This window comes from Gymnogyps californianus, chromosome 6 (assembly GCF_018139145.2).
Source record: "Gymnogyps californianus isolate 813 chromosome 6, ASM1813914v2, whole genome shotgun sequence".
Lineage (NCBI taxonomy): Eukaryota > Metazoa > Chordata > Aves > Accipitriformes > Cathartidae > Gymnogyps > Gymnogyps californianus.
This window is the reverse complement of record NC_059476.1, coordinates 20,995,948-21,012,164: the sequence shown is the minus strand read 5'-3', so window position 1 is coordinate 21,012,164 and position 16,217 is coordinate 20,995,948. Positions and strand designations below refer to the sequence as shown.

General features: G+C 41.2%; 1 protein-coding gene across 1 annotated transcript in view; it reads left to right on the top strand.

Annotated features, from left to right (window-relative positions):
* WDFY4 (WDFY family member 4) overlaps window positions 1-16,217 on the top strand; it is a 147,575-nt gene that overhangs the window by 74,655 nt on the left and 56,703 nt on the right. The window contains exons 40-43 of the mRNA XM_050898756.1: window positions 8,431-8,508; window positions 9,425-9,628; window positions 10,456-10,507; window positions 11,827-11,993. Coding sequence (XP_050754713.1) covers window positions 8,431-8,508; window positions 9,425-9,628; window positions 10,456-10,507; window positions 11,827-11,993 — 501 coding nt within the window. The remainder of the gene's footprint in view (window positions 1-8,430; window positions 8,509-9,424; window positions 9,629-10,455; window positions 10,508-11,826; window positions 11,994-16,217) is intronic.

Sequence of the window (16,217 nt, the reverse complement as noted above, 5' to 3'; positions counted from 1 at the left end):
TATAGGTTGCTAACCTGTGCTGAAGTCTTTGACCATTCATTTCTTGTTGTTCTCATCCTTCCTAGCCAAATTAAAGATAAAGCTTGATTGTACCTATCTGTGTTCCATTCATGCTTTCTGCTGCAGAGTAGCCTAGTAGAGTCCAGGATTGTTCTACAGGCACTAAAAAACTCCAGAAGTAATCTTGTCACCTTTAAATGTGTATCGTTTTAGGAAAACTGATACTTTTAGGGGTCAGGGAAGAGATGTTTCTTTGTATTCTGTACTCTGAGCTCTAAGCATACTCTAATGTTTACAGAATTCTTTTGTCAGCTAAAGGATTAGAAGTGCAGATTTTTCTTAAATAAAAGCATGATTCAAACGTAATCAGAAAATGCCAGTGCATGAGGCTTTCAGATAAATGCATTGAGATACTATGTAATAAAGCCCTAAGTTACATACACCTGTAGGACTTCATAGAAAATCACCATTTTAAATAGAAATAGGAAAATGGTGAGTAAGAACAAGTGAAGGCAAGAAGAGACCCCACTGCTATTCCCCATAATGCCAAAGTCTGACCTCACCTTTCACTAGAGGTAAAAGCTAATACCTCTGTTGTAACAGGATGGAAACTGAGCCCTCAAGAGGCTAACTGAATTGTCCCAGTCACGGAAGTCATTCTCAGAGACAGGATTAAAGAACAAACATGTCTTGCCTCCCATTGTGGTTTTTTGCTATTAGGAGACAAGTTACCTCTTCTCCCAGGAATTCTTCTCTTCAGTAGTATCATCTGTTGAAGCAGTGTGTGTATGGACGCATACATCCGTATATATAGTTGCTATAGAAGTAGAGCTGGTTCTGTGCTGCCTGAGTTTAGCTGATAAATACAGTGTGGAAGTCTCATCACACATACACCATACTTTGGGTTTATCCTCTTGAAACCCACCCGTGTGTGTGGGTACATTTATGATGCACTGAAATATGGAGGTTTTTCTCATTAAGTTTGCTATTCCCCAACCAACTGGCGATGCCAGGAATCCATCCATGATCCTTAGGAGCAGTTGGCACTGTGCATTAGCCTCCTAGCGGGTTGAGGCACGAAGCTTCCATGCGACGCTTAACTGCTGGAACTACAGTCTGTTGAAAAGCTAAATGAATTTTGGCAAAGCAACAATAAAATCCACATGGCAATAACAATTTTGTGATTCAAAAGAGCCTGCAAACAACCCTTAGTGTGGAGAGTGTATGTGAAGGACTAGGATAAACTGCTCTTTAATCTGCTAAGGAAAACGTTATCTGCCTTAGCTTAATGCTTGTTACCTGGTGACTAATGAAACAATTTTTCCTCTTATGAAATGAACCTACTCGCTTCCTAGTGCATAGTCAATTACTTGAAAAGTAGTCTGGTCAGAAGATGGGTGGCTTATTGTTTGCACAGGGTAGCAGCGTACCTGGTCTCTGATTCACCATCTTAGATTTAGTAGCAGTAGTAGACTTGGAGATGTTATGCCCTTTGTCCCTGTATCTGAATACAACAGGGCTGGTGAATTGGAGACTTCACCCAGCTCTAGTAATTTACTATAAAACTCAGATTCTTCTCTGTAAAACTGCCATGCTAGCTGTAACCGTATCCTCTGCTTCTGAGGCTGAGGAAGAGGGGATTGATTTATTCTCTGATTTAGCAGGAAAGGACCAGAAGTATTGGGCTTTAATTGTGTATGTCAGGAGGGGAAATTCTGGTTAGATGTGTGGAAAAAGGAGGAACATAAGAACTGAAGTGAATACAAGAAGATAGTTTTCACACCTCAAAAGAGTTTAGGCTCAAAACTTAACTGCTGACAATCTGGCTCTGTAGCTGTGTAAGTCATAGGGGTTCAGGAATTTTCCATTAAAAAGATTATTGGCTTATAGATGGTGACTGCAAAAATCAATCGCTTTTGTGAGAAAGTGTCTCCTTCCTGACTAAGTCACATCATCAGTGACAGGAGATCCATGCTGGTTAGGGCATGCAGTCCAGAGGACAGAGCTAGGATATGAGGCTGCTGAGAGGAGCAATGCTGCACCACAGGTGGATGCCATTTAATGTTGAGCTGCTGGGAAATATATACTTAAATAAAACTGAACAGTTTGCTCTTTATAAAATGGCATTTCCTTAGTGTTCTATTTCATCAAAAATGCAGCTTTTCTGGTTGATTCAAGATGGGAGGAGTGTATCACATTAGTATCATGTAATTTTTCTCATTATAATGATGCTAATTTCCTGTTTCCCTCTTTTGCAGTCATCACCCATAGAGGTTTTAAGCATGTTTAATTGCCACTTTTAAGGTCCAAGTGATGCGTATATATTATCTGTATGTTTGTATCTTAAATGTTTGGATTAAAGGCAAATTATCCCTCTCTTCAGTAGCAGACAACCTGTATATAAAAGTTGCCAAGTATATGCTTAAACACATCCTGAAACACAGTGGTTTCTTGAATCAGGGTCATCAAATCTGTTTCTGCCATGCACAAACTCTTTGCCCCTGTTACATATGCTATTTACATGCAGTTCGTTGTGTCCCTAAGAGCTCCTTTCCTGCTGTTCTGTGTTTCTATGCCCATGGAATACTTTCTAAAAGCCTAGTGATTGCTTGAATAGCTGTAATTAGATTTAAAAAAACCTTCCATGCAGAATTGTGAAAGCCCAAGTTAGAGGAATAAAACAGGTGGACTCTTCCTGTGATATAAGATCTAATATCTGGTAAATCAGCTATATTAGAAAATGATCTGGCACTGGCAACGTAAGAGTAGAAGGGATTTCCAAATTGGTTCGTCAAATTGTTTCCCCCTCCTACTACTGCATGCTGTCACCATATACATCCTCTTTGTGGGCTTATCAGGCTGTTTCAAATTAATTCAGGTTGGGTTTGCTCCATCACCAACCCCTCTTCCCCTGCAACCAAGTCATAGCGGCAGGATGTTCCAGAAACTCACTGTCGTCTTAGTTTCCCTATCTGTAAGCTAAAGACTTTGACCTCTTTCATGAAGACCTCTGAGTTGTGCTGGTGAAAAGTACTGTGCAAGAGTAGATATTTTTGTTATAGCTGTGATGCTATATGAATGCTCTTACTGTGTGTGCTTATATATTCATCATACTTATTTAGCTCAGAAGAGCTAAAGTAGTAGACTAATATCACTAGTTCTAGTCCTCACCAACAGATGACTAAAACACATGCTTCAGAACAAGTACATGGGTATTCTTACTATCATCCATGGGACTATTCACTTGGCACAGTGAGGGATCTGGATATTTGGGCTTTCTTTTTGGCTCTTCCAAGTCCAAAATTATTTTGTCTTGAAGTTTATTTTTATTTATTAAGAGTTTTGGCACATACTTTTGTGTGCACGTGTGTTCTGTAATATAAGACATAGCCTCTAATTCCCCAAAGAAAGCCTCAAAGTGCAGAGCTCCAATGACATAATGTTTCTTTAGGAAACAACTGCGGCATATGTGGCGTCTGTATCATGCAATATGAGTTTATTATGGCAAGCCTGAATATTTATGGGGTGCAGGAGTGTTAAGTGACATATATATATATATATAAATAATTTTAAAAATCAGACATAAAACATTCCAGAGCTCAGCAGAGAATTGTTAACTTAGAAGTCACACCTCAATCTTTTTTCTTTTTTTTTTTTTTTTTTTTCTTTTCAACTGTTTCTTATTACAAGCAGCCTTTCAATTGCTTTAGTTGAAAGAAATTACAGAAAATCCACTCTGGTTTTTTTTGACATGCTAATTTCTCTGTTTGCCAGCATTTTTCTCCTTGCTGGTTTTACCTTTCCCTAATGCTAATCATTCTCTCCTATTTGCGTGAGGTCTCCATGCAGCAAGAGGGGAAAAGTTTTTTTGATTCTATGGTTTGTTGTTTTTTTTTTTTTTTTTTTTTTTTTTTTTTAATTGGGAAGTAGCTTGTAAATTCCATCACCTTTTCAAGCTCTAAATATTGGCTGGGGAATCTGAGGCAGCAAAATGACCTGATTCTACTTAGAATGTGATTGTCTAAGGCTGCAAAGTAGAGCAGTCTGTATAAAAAAGCCTTAAAGCATGGTATCATACTCAGATTTTTAGGCCAGGATGGATCCAGGATGGATCAATATGGCCTTTTAGTCTGCTCTTCCCTAGAACGTAGGTCATATTTCTTGCATTTACACTTGCTTTTCTGCATATGAAACTCAAACCTTATGTTACACAATATTAACAATTATCAAAGCTGGCATATTGTTTTTTGTTCAAGACAGATATTACACTGTGGCACTGTTGTATTTAATCTACTGCATAAAAAGTTGCCATTTTAAAGGATAACCACCTACAATTTTTAATGCAAACTGTCTATTTGTTAGAAAGTTGTTTGCACTAGTTGTTCATTAAGCATTACAGTGTAATTGTTCTGACTGAACACTTAATAAATAATAGCCTGGTCTATATTCTTCATGTTTATTGGATATCTTTTTCAGGTTTTGTTTTTGTTTGTTGGTTTGTTTTGGTTTTTGGGTTTTTTTCCAATCACAGTGATCTCCGATTTTGTTAACTGTTCATTTCATTTTACAACCAGATGGTTTTCCTGTGGGAATGATCATCAGGTACATGTTCATCTGGTTGAAAATGGCTAGCTATAGTTCATTTAGAAGCCAAAGTGGTTACTCTTCAGTTCACCAGATGTGACTAGCAGAATTTTTCCTCTTTAGGACCCTTCATATGTTTCAAAGGCTAGGAGCTGGGTCAGTGAAATCAGTGAGAATCTTTGCAATGTGGGCTTTGACCTTAGGGGTCCGATCGGTGACCATGAGTGAAATAACAGACTATGAGCAACTTTGAAACAGCTGCCAGTAGAGCACTGACTCGGCTTGAATAGCCTGTGGGTATCTGAAATGGTTGTTAATACTTGGAGGAATTGCTTGTCTATTCTGAATGGCTTTTACCCTACGTCCACACAGAGCTGGGATCTCAGTTCTTCTCCTGTACTGAGCCCAGCTCAACAGCACAGAGATGCTGTTGCTTTCTAGGTCAGCCTTTATGGGAGTTTTATATGAATTATGGAATAGTTTTGTGAGGCCGCAACTGTGATTACAGGTTTAATGATGCTTTAAACAAACAAAAATGTAATGACTTTCATCAGTGTAAAACAGGAGCTTCCTGCAGGGAAACACCAATAAATGTGACTTCGCGGCAGGGGTACAGACCTGGCTGGCAGCCAGCAGTAATCGGCACACCACATAGACCTTGTGTGTTAACTTAATTATAGCACAGTGCAAGCAGCAGCTAGACAGTTTGCTGTGAGGAATCACTGCCAGCGTGGCACAGAGTCCATGCATTTAAAAGTTACCCATCTGATCCACGGCTGTAGGTAGTGAGAGGCTGGGACTTTCACAGCCAGTTTAGCCTCGTGCTGTGACTCTCAGCAATCTTACCTTTCTCAGGGAAGCTCTGGTGGACATGAGAGCCTTTGAATGGCACTAGGGGCACTCTAACCTCTCCTGTATAATCTCCAAACACCTTCCGCCTTGTCTGCCACCTCTAATCCTCAGTGTCGTGGTTTAACTCCAGCTGGCAACTAAGCACCACACAGCCGCTCACTCACTCTTCCCCCCTCCCAGTGGGATGGGGATGAGAATCGAAAAAAAGTAAAACTCATGGGTTGAGATAAGAACGGTTTAATAACTAAAGTAAAATAAAATATAATAATAACTATAATAATAATAAAATATAATAATAATTGTAATGAAAAGGAATATTTTTTAAAAAGGGAAAAAAAAGAAATAAAATCCAAGAAAAAACAGGTGATGCACAATGCAATTGCTCACCACCCACTGACCGATGCCCGAGCAGCAATCCGCCCCTCCTGGCCAACTTCGCCCAGTTTATATACTGAGCATGACATTCTATGGTATGGAATATCCCTTTCACTAGTTTGGGTGAGCTGCCCCGGCTCTGCTCCCTCCCAGCTTCTTGCACACCTGCTTGCTGGCAGAGCATGGGAAACTGAAAAGTCCTTAACTTAGGATAAGCGCTACTTAGCAACAACTAAAACATCAGTGTGTTGTCAACATTATTCTCACACTAAATCCAAAACACAGCACTGTACCAGCTACTAAGAAGAAAATTAACTCTATCCCAGCTGAAACCAGGACACTCAGGAATTTATCAAAGGAACAGATACTTCTGCTACTCTCTGTAATGCAGAGTTAATAGTCAGCCACTCTGATTCCTTACACACACACACACACACACACACACACCCCCTGGCATTTCATGGCTTTGATGGCTTTGATGTACCTTCTGTAAGTTCCTGGGAAGGGCAAGCAATCTCATTTTGACTTCAAAATCATGTTCAAGTAAGCCTGCATCCTTCCTACACATTTGGCTGTCACATGGAATAGGTATTTATGGCTTGTTTGGATACTGTGACTTTTGGGATTCTGTTTCTTTCAGTAGTGATTAGGAGCATCATCCTGAGTCAGGTCCCAATGTGCTGTACCATTGACATCAGGAAAAAAAAAGTTGCTCTTTCAGAGAGCTTTTGGTTTGGAAAATTTTAAAGCAAGGAAGCCCATAAGATCAGACATGGCATCATGTAGTTGTAATAGGATAGCTAGAATCTTTTCCCAGGAAATACACTGTCAAACAAACAGGAGAATTTTTACCTGTGACTGTTAGTAAGAAGGCTGTGATACTGAACTCCTCCCAGTAGCTACTTGTCAGCAGTCACACAAAGAGATACTGAGCAAGGAGAGAAAGAGATGGAGCAGCTATCCTTGTGTTTACATAGCAAAGTCTGAGTTACAAGACTGTAGAGCAGTCCTATGAGTGTTGGACAGCCTGTTAAAGCAGTGTTCTGTGCTGGTTCTTCAGTTGCCTTCATGCAACAAGATAAAACAAGCCAGCAGCTTACTCAGCAGTTGTTCAGTGCTTCAGCTGTGCACACAGCCTTTCTGTATGATTTGGATCTCTGACCAGGCAAACAAATGTCATGAGAACAAATACTTCAAGTCTTTTTGGGACTCAGAATTTCATTGATGGCTAGGAGAAAGGGGGGACAAACCTACCATTTTCAAAGCTGGAAGCTTGTCTTTGATTAAAGTTTAACAGGTGAATTTGAGGAATTAGTATGATAGTGAATATTCTAGGGTGTATTTTGTTGTTATTTGCATGATGCTAGTTTGGCACCTGAGGGATTCCATTGAGTTTAATAATGTTTCTGCTGATCTTTTTCAAAAGGGAGGCTCAGATAGGAAGCGCTGTTTGAAATTCTGTGGTTTGTGTTCTGTATAGGTCTTCACTATGCGAACTTTGTGACCCCAAAACCTGTGGGTTTTGGTGGAGTAGATAAGAAGAGAATGAAACCCATTGCATTTCCCTACTTCCTGAGTTTAAGGAACCCACCACACTGGACCATTGTTCATGATCTTAGCCTGTGTAACTCTGAAGTTAGTATTATAGTCTCTGTTTTCTGGTTGGAGAGGTAGTGGCTTAGGGCAATTGCATGTCTTGCTGAAGATCACATAACAATCTGTTTGCAGAGCAAGGAATGCAACTTCTAATCTCTTGACAGCAGTTCATCAGTCTTGTACCTGCACAGAGACCCTTAGCTTGAGAAGTTCATTCCAATAAAACAGCAGATGAAATGTATGGCTGTTAATGCGGGTTCACTGTTCTGTGAGTCTAGTGCATTCTGGAAGGAAAGGAAAGGTGGCCAGGAAGTTCTGTCAGACTGCTTTGGAAAACATGTATTTCCAGAAACACCTGAGTAGCACTGAGGTTTAGGGCATGTCTGTGCTGCGTGGTGGAGCAGAGGCAGTTACTGTGGGTGTTGTCTTGCACTAGCACAGCTCTGTAAGTTTCCAGTTCTAGAGCTAGCTCAGATATCTCTGCGTCACAATCCCATTAAATAGTGTATTTATACTCCAAGTCACTTGTTGCCAGAGGACTTAGGGTCCTAAATCTCAAAAATGTTTTTGGAAACAGTTCATTTCATGTCTGCAAAAAGGGGACATGGACCATTCCTTTGTTTGCACTTTCTGTTTATGCAGCAAGGAGCAGGTGTATCGTTACGGATCCTTACCTCAGTCGGGGTCTCTCCAACAGATAATTGTCTTTTATGCTACTTGCAGTACTAACTAATTTAGCTCCAGAAGGAGGAGTCTTAAACTTATTTGCTGTTTTCTTTCTCTTTCTGGGTAGTTCCACTAATGTTCTTTGTTAAGATCATGAATATATTTGTCTTCCTGGTGTAAGTGTGCAACTTGCTCTCAGATGATTGCCTCATCACTGTACTGTCTGGAGAGCTGTCAGACTTGCAGACACAGGCCATATTCCCTAATTATTCTTGTAAAAGACAGAGCCTGCTTCTGCCTCTCACAGAGTTTACATCTGCAGCAGCTTGGTGTAATGTGTTCTAATGTTTCTTCTAGGGATTTGTGTCATGTATGGAACGGTACCGAAGAACTGGGCAGGAGCTGTATGCCTCTTTGTACAAGAACCACATACAGGTAAAGAACAGGAACATTGTGCAACAGCTTTCTGTTGTTGAAAGTATGCTCTTGGACTACCCTGAGAAATCAGGCATTTCAGAAGTGAGATGAGTAGTATGCCCAAAGAAATGATGAGAGTTGAGTCAATACTCCATTCCTGACATCACCACTGAAGTGTGATATAGCATCACTCACCAATCAGGGTCCTCACTTTATCTTCAGAAGCCTTTTTTCTTTTGTTTAAATGAATTATTCCACTCTCACAGTGGCAGAAATGAAAGTGAGGACTTTGATCTTTTTTCCTTAGCAGGCAGTAAAACTTTTCAAGAGGTCTTGAGCTCATAGCCAGTAAAATCTCACAGGTATGTTTCTGTTTCAGGACTGGCCATCAGAGACCAACAAGCTTTTCATTCTTTGAAATTCTCACTACTTCTCTCCTTTAAATTGATATTTTAGTGCCCCCCAACTCCCTGCACACACCTCCGAAGTAGAAATAATTAAATTTATGCCATGCTTGGAGGAAGCACAGTACACTTCTGACAGACTTTCAGACTGTGTTTTCAGCGAGCATGGTTGTTGCCATTTGATACAAACATTAGCCAGAAAAAAATGGAGGGAATAAAACCTCTGTAATGCTGTTCTCCTGGCTCACTGCTTTTGAGTTGGAAATCTAACGAAATCAGCCATTTTCAAGGAGGTTGAAGTTTGCGACATGCTTATATTTGTCACTGTATCTTAGTTTGACTAGTAGCATCTCCCACAGCACACTTTCAGTGGTCAGTCGGACCTGTGTTTGCTGGGTTTGCAGTGCTCCCTTTGCAGTGGTCCGAGCCGGTAGGTTGGGTTGATCCCTCTGAATCACTGGGGCGGTGCCACTGCTGGATGGGAGGACGAAAGTGTGCAAAAGGTGGCACAAAGTGGTTCTGTCCCACAGATGCTGCAGTGTGGTTACAGCAAAGCAGCCAAGGACTGGATGATACTTGAGGAACAACTTTTCTACAGAAGGGGCCCGTGGACAGATACATCACGATCCTTAGAGTCACGATGGATTCTTGATTGTTATGAAGGGCCTTCACGAATGAGGAGGAGGATTCAACATGCGAATGCCCAAGTGGCAATGATGCGAATGAAGAATGAGGTAGAAAGCTTTAGCAGGAGGTGCACAATTTCTGTTAACAGTTGCTGGTGACTTTATACTCATGTCTTTCCTCTGGTTCTCATCACCTGACTCATCAATATGCTGTGCCATGCATAGAGAACCCACTGAACGGGTCTGGTTTTGGGAGAGTAAGAGGGGCTGCAATGTATTCAGCAGCAACAGAATGATTTTCCCTCTTTTCTGGTATAAGATCTCCCCAGACAGATGAGAGTATAACCCAACCATACTTTTCTGCTTGTAATAACTCATGGGTATAGTGCTTCCCAATGTATGCAACAGAGTCCAGTTAGAAGGCTGCACTGTCCTGTTAGTCTTATGCTTATTAGGGCTGCTAGAACTAGTGGATGATCAAAAGGGGAATTAGAGTGGTTTGAACTAAGCATTGAACTGTCTATGTCGGGTATTTACTACTGTCTGTCTCTATAGTGTCTCTAAGTGCCAAATGCTATCAACGAGAAGCTGAAGCACTTTAGTATATCAGGAGGTTCCCATCTCCAGGACATTTTCATCTTTTATATGAAGCTTGGATTCTGGCAGTTTTCTGTAGACTGGGTGGTATGTTTTTTGTCCTATAACTGGCCTCATGCAGGGTCGTCTTTGAAAAGACAATAGTCCTTTTGCTTAATTCTTGACATTTGTTCCTACATTTAATTGTTCCTTTGGGTCCTTTCAAATGAGTTTATTTGAATTTCCAAGGCATTTATTTGCAACGTAGTTCTAAATCTGTGGTTTTCTCTGCAACAAGGTTCTGAGCGATGTTTACCTCTCTGCATATTCCACTCTAGTCATACCTAGTCTCTTTTCAGGTTCTCCTAGCAAACAGAAATGAAACACCACCCCCTGCTGAAGTGAATCCAGGTAACCTTTTAGGGCTAAATTACATCATCAAGAGGGTGGACACAAACAGCCAAAGAGAATTGGAGTTTGTGTATGGAGTTCCAGGTCAGAATTTCATCTAGTGAAAAAAACTTATTGTCAGCGCTCTGGGCTAAAAAGTCACTGTAACATCTGGGAAAAGACTGATGCATTTGTTATAGGTGGTATATAAACTGTCTTCAGAATTAGTTGCTCTCTTGTTGCCACTAGAAAGATCTGAAAGCAAAAAAGCTATCTTGAAATGAAAGCTTTGGGCATTCTTGGGCACCTGGAAAGCTCCCAACTGCTTAAACTCAGAAGGAAAAGCGCGGACTTTCCCCCTGCTTTTAGTAGACACTCCATTTCTACCTCTGAAACAGTATTTAAAACCAGGTGGTAGATGACTCAGAGAAGTGGTAATAGGAATTGTAACTTTCCAAGAATGTGGACAACAAAATGGAGAGTGGAAGGAAATCATCAAGAGTATTAACATGTGAAATTGGTTTTCAGCATTTAAAATAGAACCAGATTTTTCAAAATATGATCATTATGTCAACATTTTTCATTTTCCAAGGTCAGGTTTTCTGTTATGTGAGGCATTAAAAGAAGAAGGGGGGGGGGGAGTGAAATACGATACAGAAGTCAATAATTTTTCGGGGGATGGGGGGGAACATTGAGAAAGAACTGTAGTTTGGAAATGTCAGCCAAGTCTAAGGCTGTGGATTTCAGCCACCTGTATGGCTGCTCCAAGTCAAGCTTCTAGTGTACACTGTTGGAAATAGGCAGTATTGTTGTATACTTTTTAGTGTGATAGAGCCTAGCAAAAAAGTGAGAGTGGAGCTCATTGTTCTAGACTCCAAACAAGATTGAAGTCCTGCATAGTTATTGCATGAAAGTGGTTACAGTCAACCTCAATAAGAAGGCTGATCATGCCTTCCTTAACTGCGTGCACTGCATGAATTTGCAAAACTTGGGACACAGCTTGGGCAAGATACGAGTGGATTCTCCTTGGGTTCTCTTAAGATCCTGCTCAGCGCATATCCCCAAAAGACTACCATTTTCATTTTTTCCTCATTTCCTAATCTTCAGTGATTATAGGAATTTAGTTTTAATTATGACTGAGTGCAGATACCTGTTTTTAGTTCCCTGAACTAAGCATCCTTCTTTAGCAGTCATAGATTTTACTTCTCTCTTGCCTGTTTTTTGCAGATAAATAATGCTATTTCCCAAGGTAGAACAGATTGGGTGAAAGTCTAAATTGCAAACGCTTTTGATGTCATCCAGCTGCCACTAAAACTGCAATCTCTTTTATACTGATATAGGAGAGCTGACGTTAAATGGAGCAGAAAGGGAGATGGATAAGAAGGGATTGGATTGTAACCAGCTAACATTCTTCCCTGCTCTACATGAAAGTTTCCATTCAGAAGACTTCTTGGAACTGTGTGTGGAGAGACAAATTATACTGCAGGAGTTTGCAGAGAGTGAAAAGGTAGGAAAGATGAACTAGAAAATTTTCTCTGGGGAGATGGCATTTTAGAGGGTGAATTGGATGTGGGGGCCTATCTGCTCCTTTCAGTTTGGGGTTCAGGTGGATTCAGGCTACGGTAAACATCATCACTATCTGTTTCCTTAGAGCAATTACAATTTTCCAGCCTCTGTATGAACTCCTATATAGACTTATTCTTGAAGAGCATTTAACATTAACAAGTAACAGAAAAAAATTTGGGCATGCGACCAAGGTATTCTCGTACCTGTGAGACAGTATTGTCTGAATTTGCCTAAGACATGGCAAATTATGAGACTCTGAGAATTCCTGTCCTGCTTCCCCACCTTTACTTGTGCTCAGAGTAGTGCCTGGATCAAATTTATTTATTACCTCTGGAAGAGTGTGCCAATTTTGTATAGGTTGCTAGTTCAGTGATGTTTAAATCTCTGCCTGCTGAATACCAGAAAATGTTTTCTTCCTCCCTTCACATGCCTTTTTTTTTTCTCTGCTTCCCCATGAGTACTGGACAGATTCTTCCCTCTAAGGCCATAGAGACTTTCCCTGCTTCCTGTTTGATGCTTCCATCGTGTGTCATCTAGTCAAAACAGTGCTGTTCCTTCTTTGTTCTTGTACTGGACTGAATGCCCTTCTCCCAGGTTTCTTCCCAGCATAAGGAAGAGGCAGGTTCAAGAACACTGAGGGAGGACATGAGCTGTGGAGTAAATAGGGGTGACTCTGTTAGGGGGATAGTAACTTTGGTCTGGTGTTCTCAATTTAATCCCTTTGCTCAAAAGCCCTGCCCTTTGCTTTCAGCATAGGTCCCACAATGGTGACTCCAAATCAAATCCTTGATGTTGGATATGCACTGCTCATAGCTATTTTCCGCAGGACTGTGAGAGATTTTTGTCATGAGGAGCAGACCTGGCCTCATTTCCTTATCTTTTGCAGCGTATCTGTTTCTTCCAGTGGCATCATGCCCCCTGTTGGCCTAAGAGTTAGCATCCCATAGTAGAAGCCGAGGGTCAGACTTGGAGTATTTAAACTCAGCCATCACAGTGCTGTGATAGTTGTACATAGATATAGAAATAATGATTTTATTCTTATGTCTCAATACCATCGCTGAATTTTCTTGATGTTTTGCCAGTGGCCGGGGGTCACATTCGTGCTCTCTAACATGATGGCTTCCTCATGCTATTAGAGCTGTTGGTACACTGTCCATCTATACAACATAATTCATTTCCCTGCCCCTCCTCCTTTTCCTCCCCTCCCCCCCATACCTCTCCCCAGCAGAAGGAGACAGGCATGAAAATGTGAGGCATGTTTTCCATGCGCTGATCTCATTTTGAGCCTTCAGGCTGTTTGTCTCTTCTCCATGTAACTCCGCAGGAAGCCGTCAGAAACGCCAGGCATGTTTTTTTCCAGCAGCAGTCACCGTGTTGCCGAGCTGACAGAAGTATTAAAAAAAGCAGTAGGGGGTGACATTAGCTGTCCTGCGCTCACTTAGCGCACTGCGGTCCTGCCTTGTAAATGGCTGCCTCGTGAGCTGTTTGCACTTTAAGCAGGCAACTGGAACAATCTTACCTACTGCACTGCACAGAAAAGTCATTGCGATGCTTTGGCAGATACTAGATTGATTTCTGGAACACAGGGATAGCCCTTGTTTGGAAAGTGGTCATTGTTTTATAATGTCACCCAGTGCTATTTTTTTGCATTACCATTAAACAGACACCTTTGTACATATTCAGATATGCGAGATGGCTTTTTGCAGAAGCAGCAGATCAAATGCTATTGACGTTGTCAGTTGGTTCAGAGTCAGAGTCGGTTCCTCAGCAAGTTAAATCAGGAGAATATGGGTGCAGATGGGGTATTGTCATGCTAATATGATCTAGTCTTTTGTTTCATCTTACTTGAAAAATAGAATAGAAAACATTTCTAGGCATTCCTGTGAAAATAATTTTTAGTATTTAAACAAGGTAAGTTTACCACTTGGACTGCAAGAGAAAGGGACTATAAAGGAGAAAGCAAATGGGTATAGTTTGAATATCGGCTAAAGGAAGCTACTGAGTGGTTAGTCCCTGAGAGAGTGGAGACTAATCATATGAGCGAGCAGTCATGCTCTGTGTGTTTGAACAGCACCCAGACCATGCAAAGTTCAGCCTTTAGCTATGTCCTTTTTTGTTGCCTTTTTTATGCAATAAACTACCCAGAGGAATGTATTTCCCAGATTTCAAACACTCTGAAATTAGGAAATGCCAGAAATCAAGAAATTAATGCCAGATCTGTGCAATTACAGCCCTTAATGAGATAATCACTTGCTGATTTTACCATAAGACTATCCCTTCTGCTTTACCAGTACATAGAGTGGATGGTATGTACATCCAAATCCATACTTTCAAAGTAGTATTTAGTTGTATTGCCCATACGTCTGTCTCTTCCAGCCAGGATCCTTGTAATACATATAACTGCACCTTCTGTGTTCTGCAGCTAGCAGGAATGCTATAAAGTCCAGTCATCTTCCTTACACCATATTAATTTATCACTAGAATATGTCCATCCTGAGCAGGCTCTATGAAAAAAACAGTATTTAATCCTGTAGTTACATGGTAACATAATACATATACAAAGAGGCTGAATTCAGGCTGACTTTTGAGGATGACTTTGCAATCATAATAATGCTTACTTAAATTTTGTGTGACATTCCCAAAGCTTGAAAATGGAAGCCTCTATCAGACCTCCCAAGAATAGGAGGCCAATGGCAGAATTGCTGAAAGTTGCAGGTATCACATTGACATCTGCTGGAGAAAGCACCTTGAGAGCCTTTCAGGCCTTTATAATGGCCCCTGCCAAAGTGGCAGCTGGAGGGGATAGTAGTGAGTATGTTATGATCCTGGATGTGGACCTGTCCTGTAAAGGGAGGAGGTTGCAAAAGAATCACAAATCTCCTCCACCATGTGTCCCAGCCCTGCTTTTGGAAGGGAAAGGGTGGTGTGGTTAGCACAGTTTCCTTCCTGATTATTTGAAGTTTAGCTTCAGCTGTTTTGCCCCTCTCAGCTGCCTCTGCATTCCTGTTGTGTTTGAGCTATCTGCTCCATTCTCCTCACCTACATAGTGCAGCCTCCAATTCTCAGGATTCTTGATCTCATCCTATTTCCCTTGCCCAGAGAGTCCTAGTATCTCCTCTGCAGTCACCCTAACCTAGATGTAGTGTCATTTCCAGTCATATGAATCTCCTTCCTGTTCTTTCCCTGTTTCTTTCTATACTCTGCACCAGTTTCCTCTGGTCCCCATTAGCTTTCCGTGTTCTGCTAGAGGCAGATCTAAAAGTCAAAAACCTTGTATGCAGTGCTGATGAAATGCAAGATACAGCGGGCCATTGTTGTGTTTTGGCTCTATGGAGGTACGTAAAGAAGTGGGCGTTCAGTGGAGTTGTAGATGTTTGTGGCTCACCCACACACTAAGAGTCTAGGCACAAGGGATGGAGGGTGAGGGCAGTTGTTTGCAGACTAAAGGAGAATGGTGGGCCGGTAGCTGAGATATTTTGTTGCTTCGCCTCCTCCCTTACAGATGGCCTCAGCAGGGACCACTTGTGAAAGCTTGGCAAAAGGACTGCTCTTGGTGTGCTTGGGACAAATGTGACTTTGAACTCAAAGCTGGGAGTTGAGTCACCTCATTGCTGAATGTTTGGAATTGGTGCTGTTAGTTACAGTAGTGTAAAGTAGTATCTATGTGTATATGCCCAAAGCACAAGGTGTTTTTTTCCTGCACGCAAGTTAATGTGTGTAATTCACTAGATGAATATATCAGACTGCAGGTGCAGATTTACGGGTATTGCTGTCAGGGCTGTCCTCTCAGAAGTTACTGAACTGTCATATTCTCGCTGCTTGGTTATACGTTTTGCTGAGGGTCCATTGAGGTTATAGTGTGTACAGGTGAAAATTATATTTTGCATCTATCTTTAGTATACTGAGACTGTACACACCATAGGCATGGAAGGAGAGGTTATATGCAATGATGTGGGTGACGTTACACAACATGCGCTGCTGCAGAATTTTGCAAAAGAAATGCAAATAGGAACCTGTCCTGACCTAATCTATCAACTTGCCTACCAAAAGCCAGAGCCAACCCTTTAAATAACTCTGGCTTATGAGCAGAGACAGGGAGATTGGATTCCTTATCTGCAACCTGAGCCCCCAACTGCAAGATTGCCTCCCTGATCTTTAAAAGCCC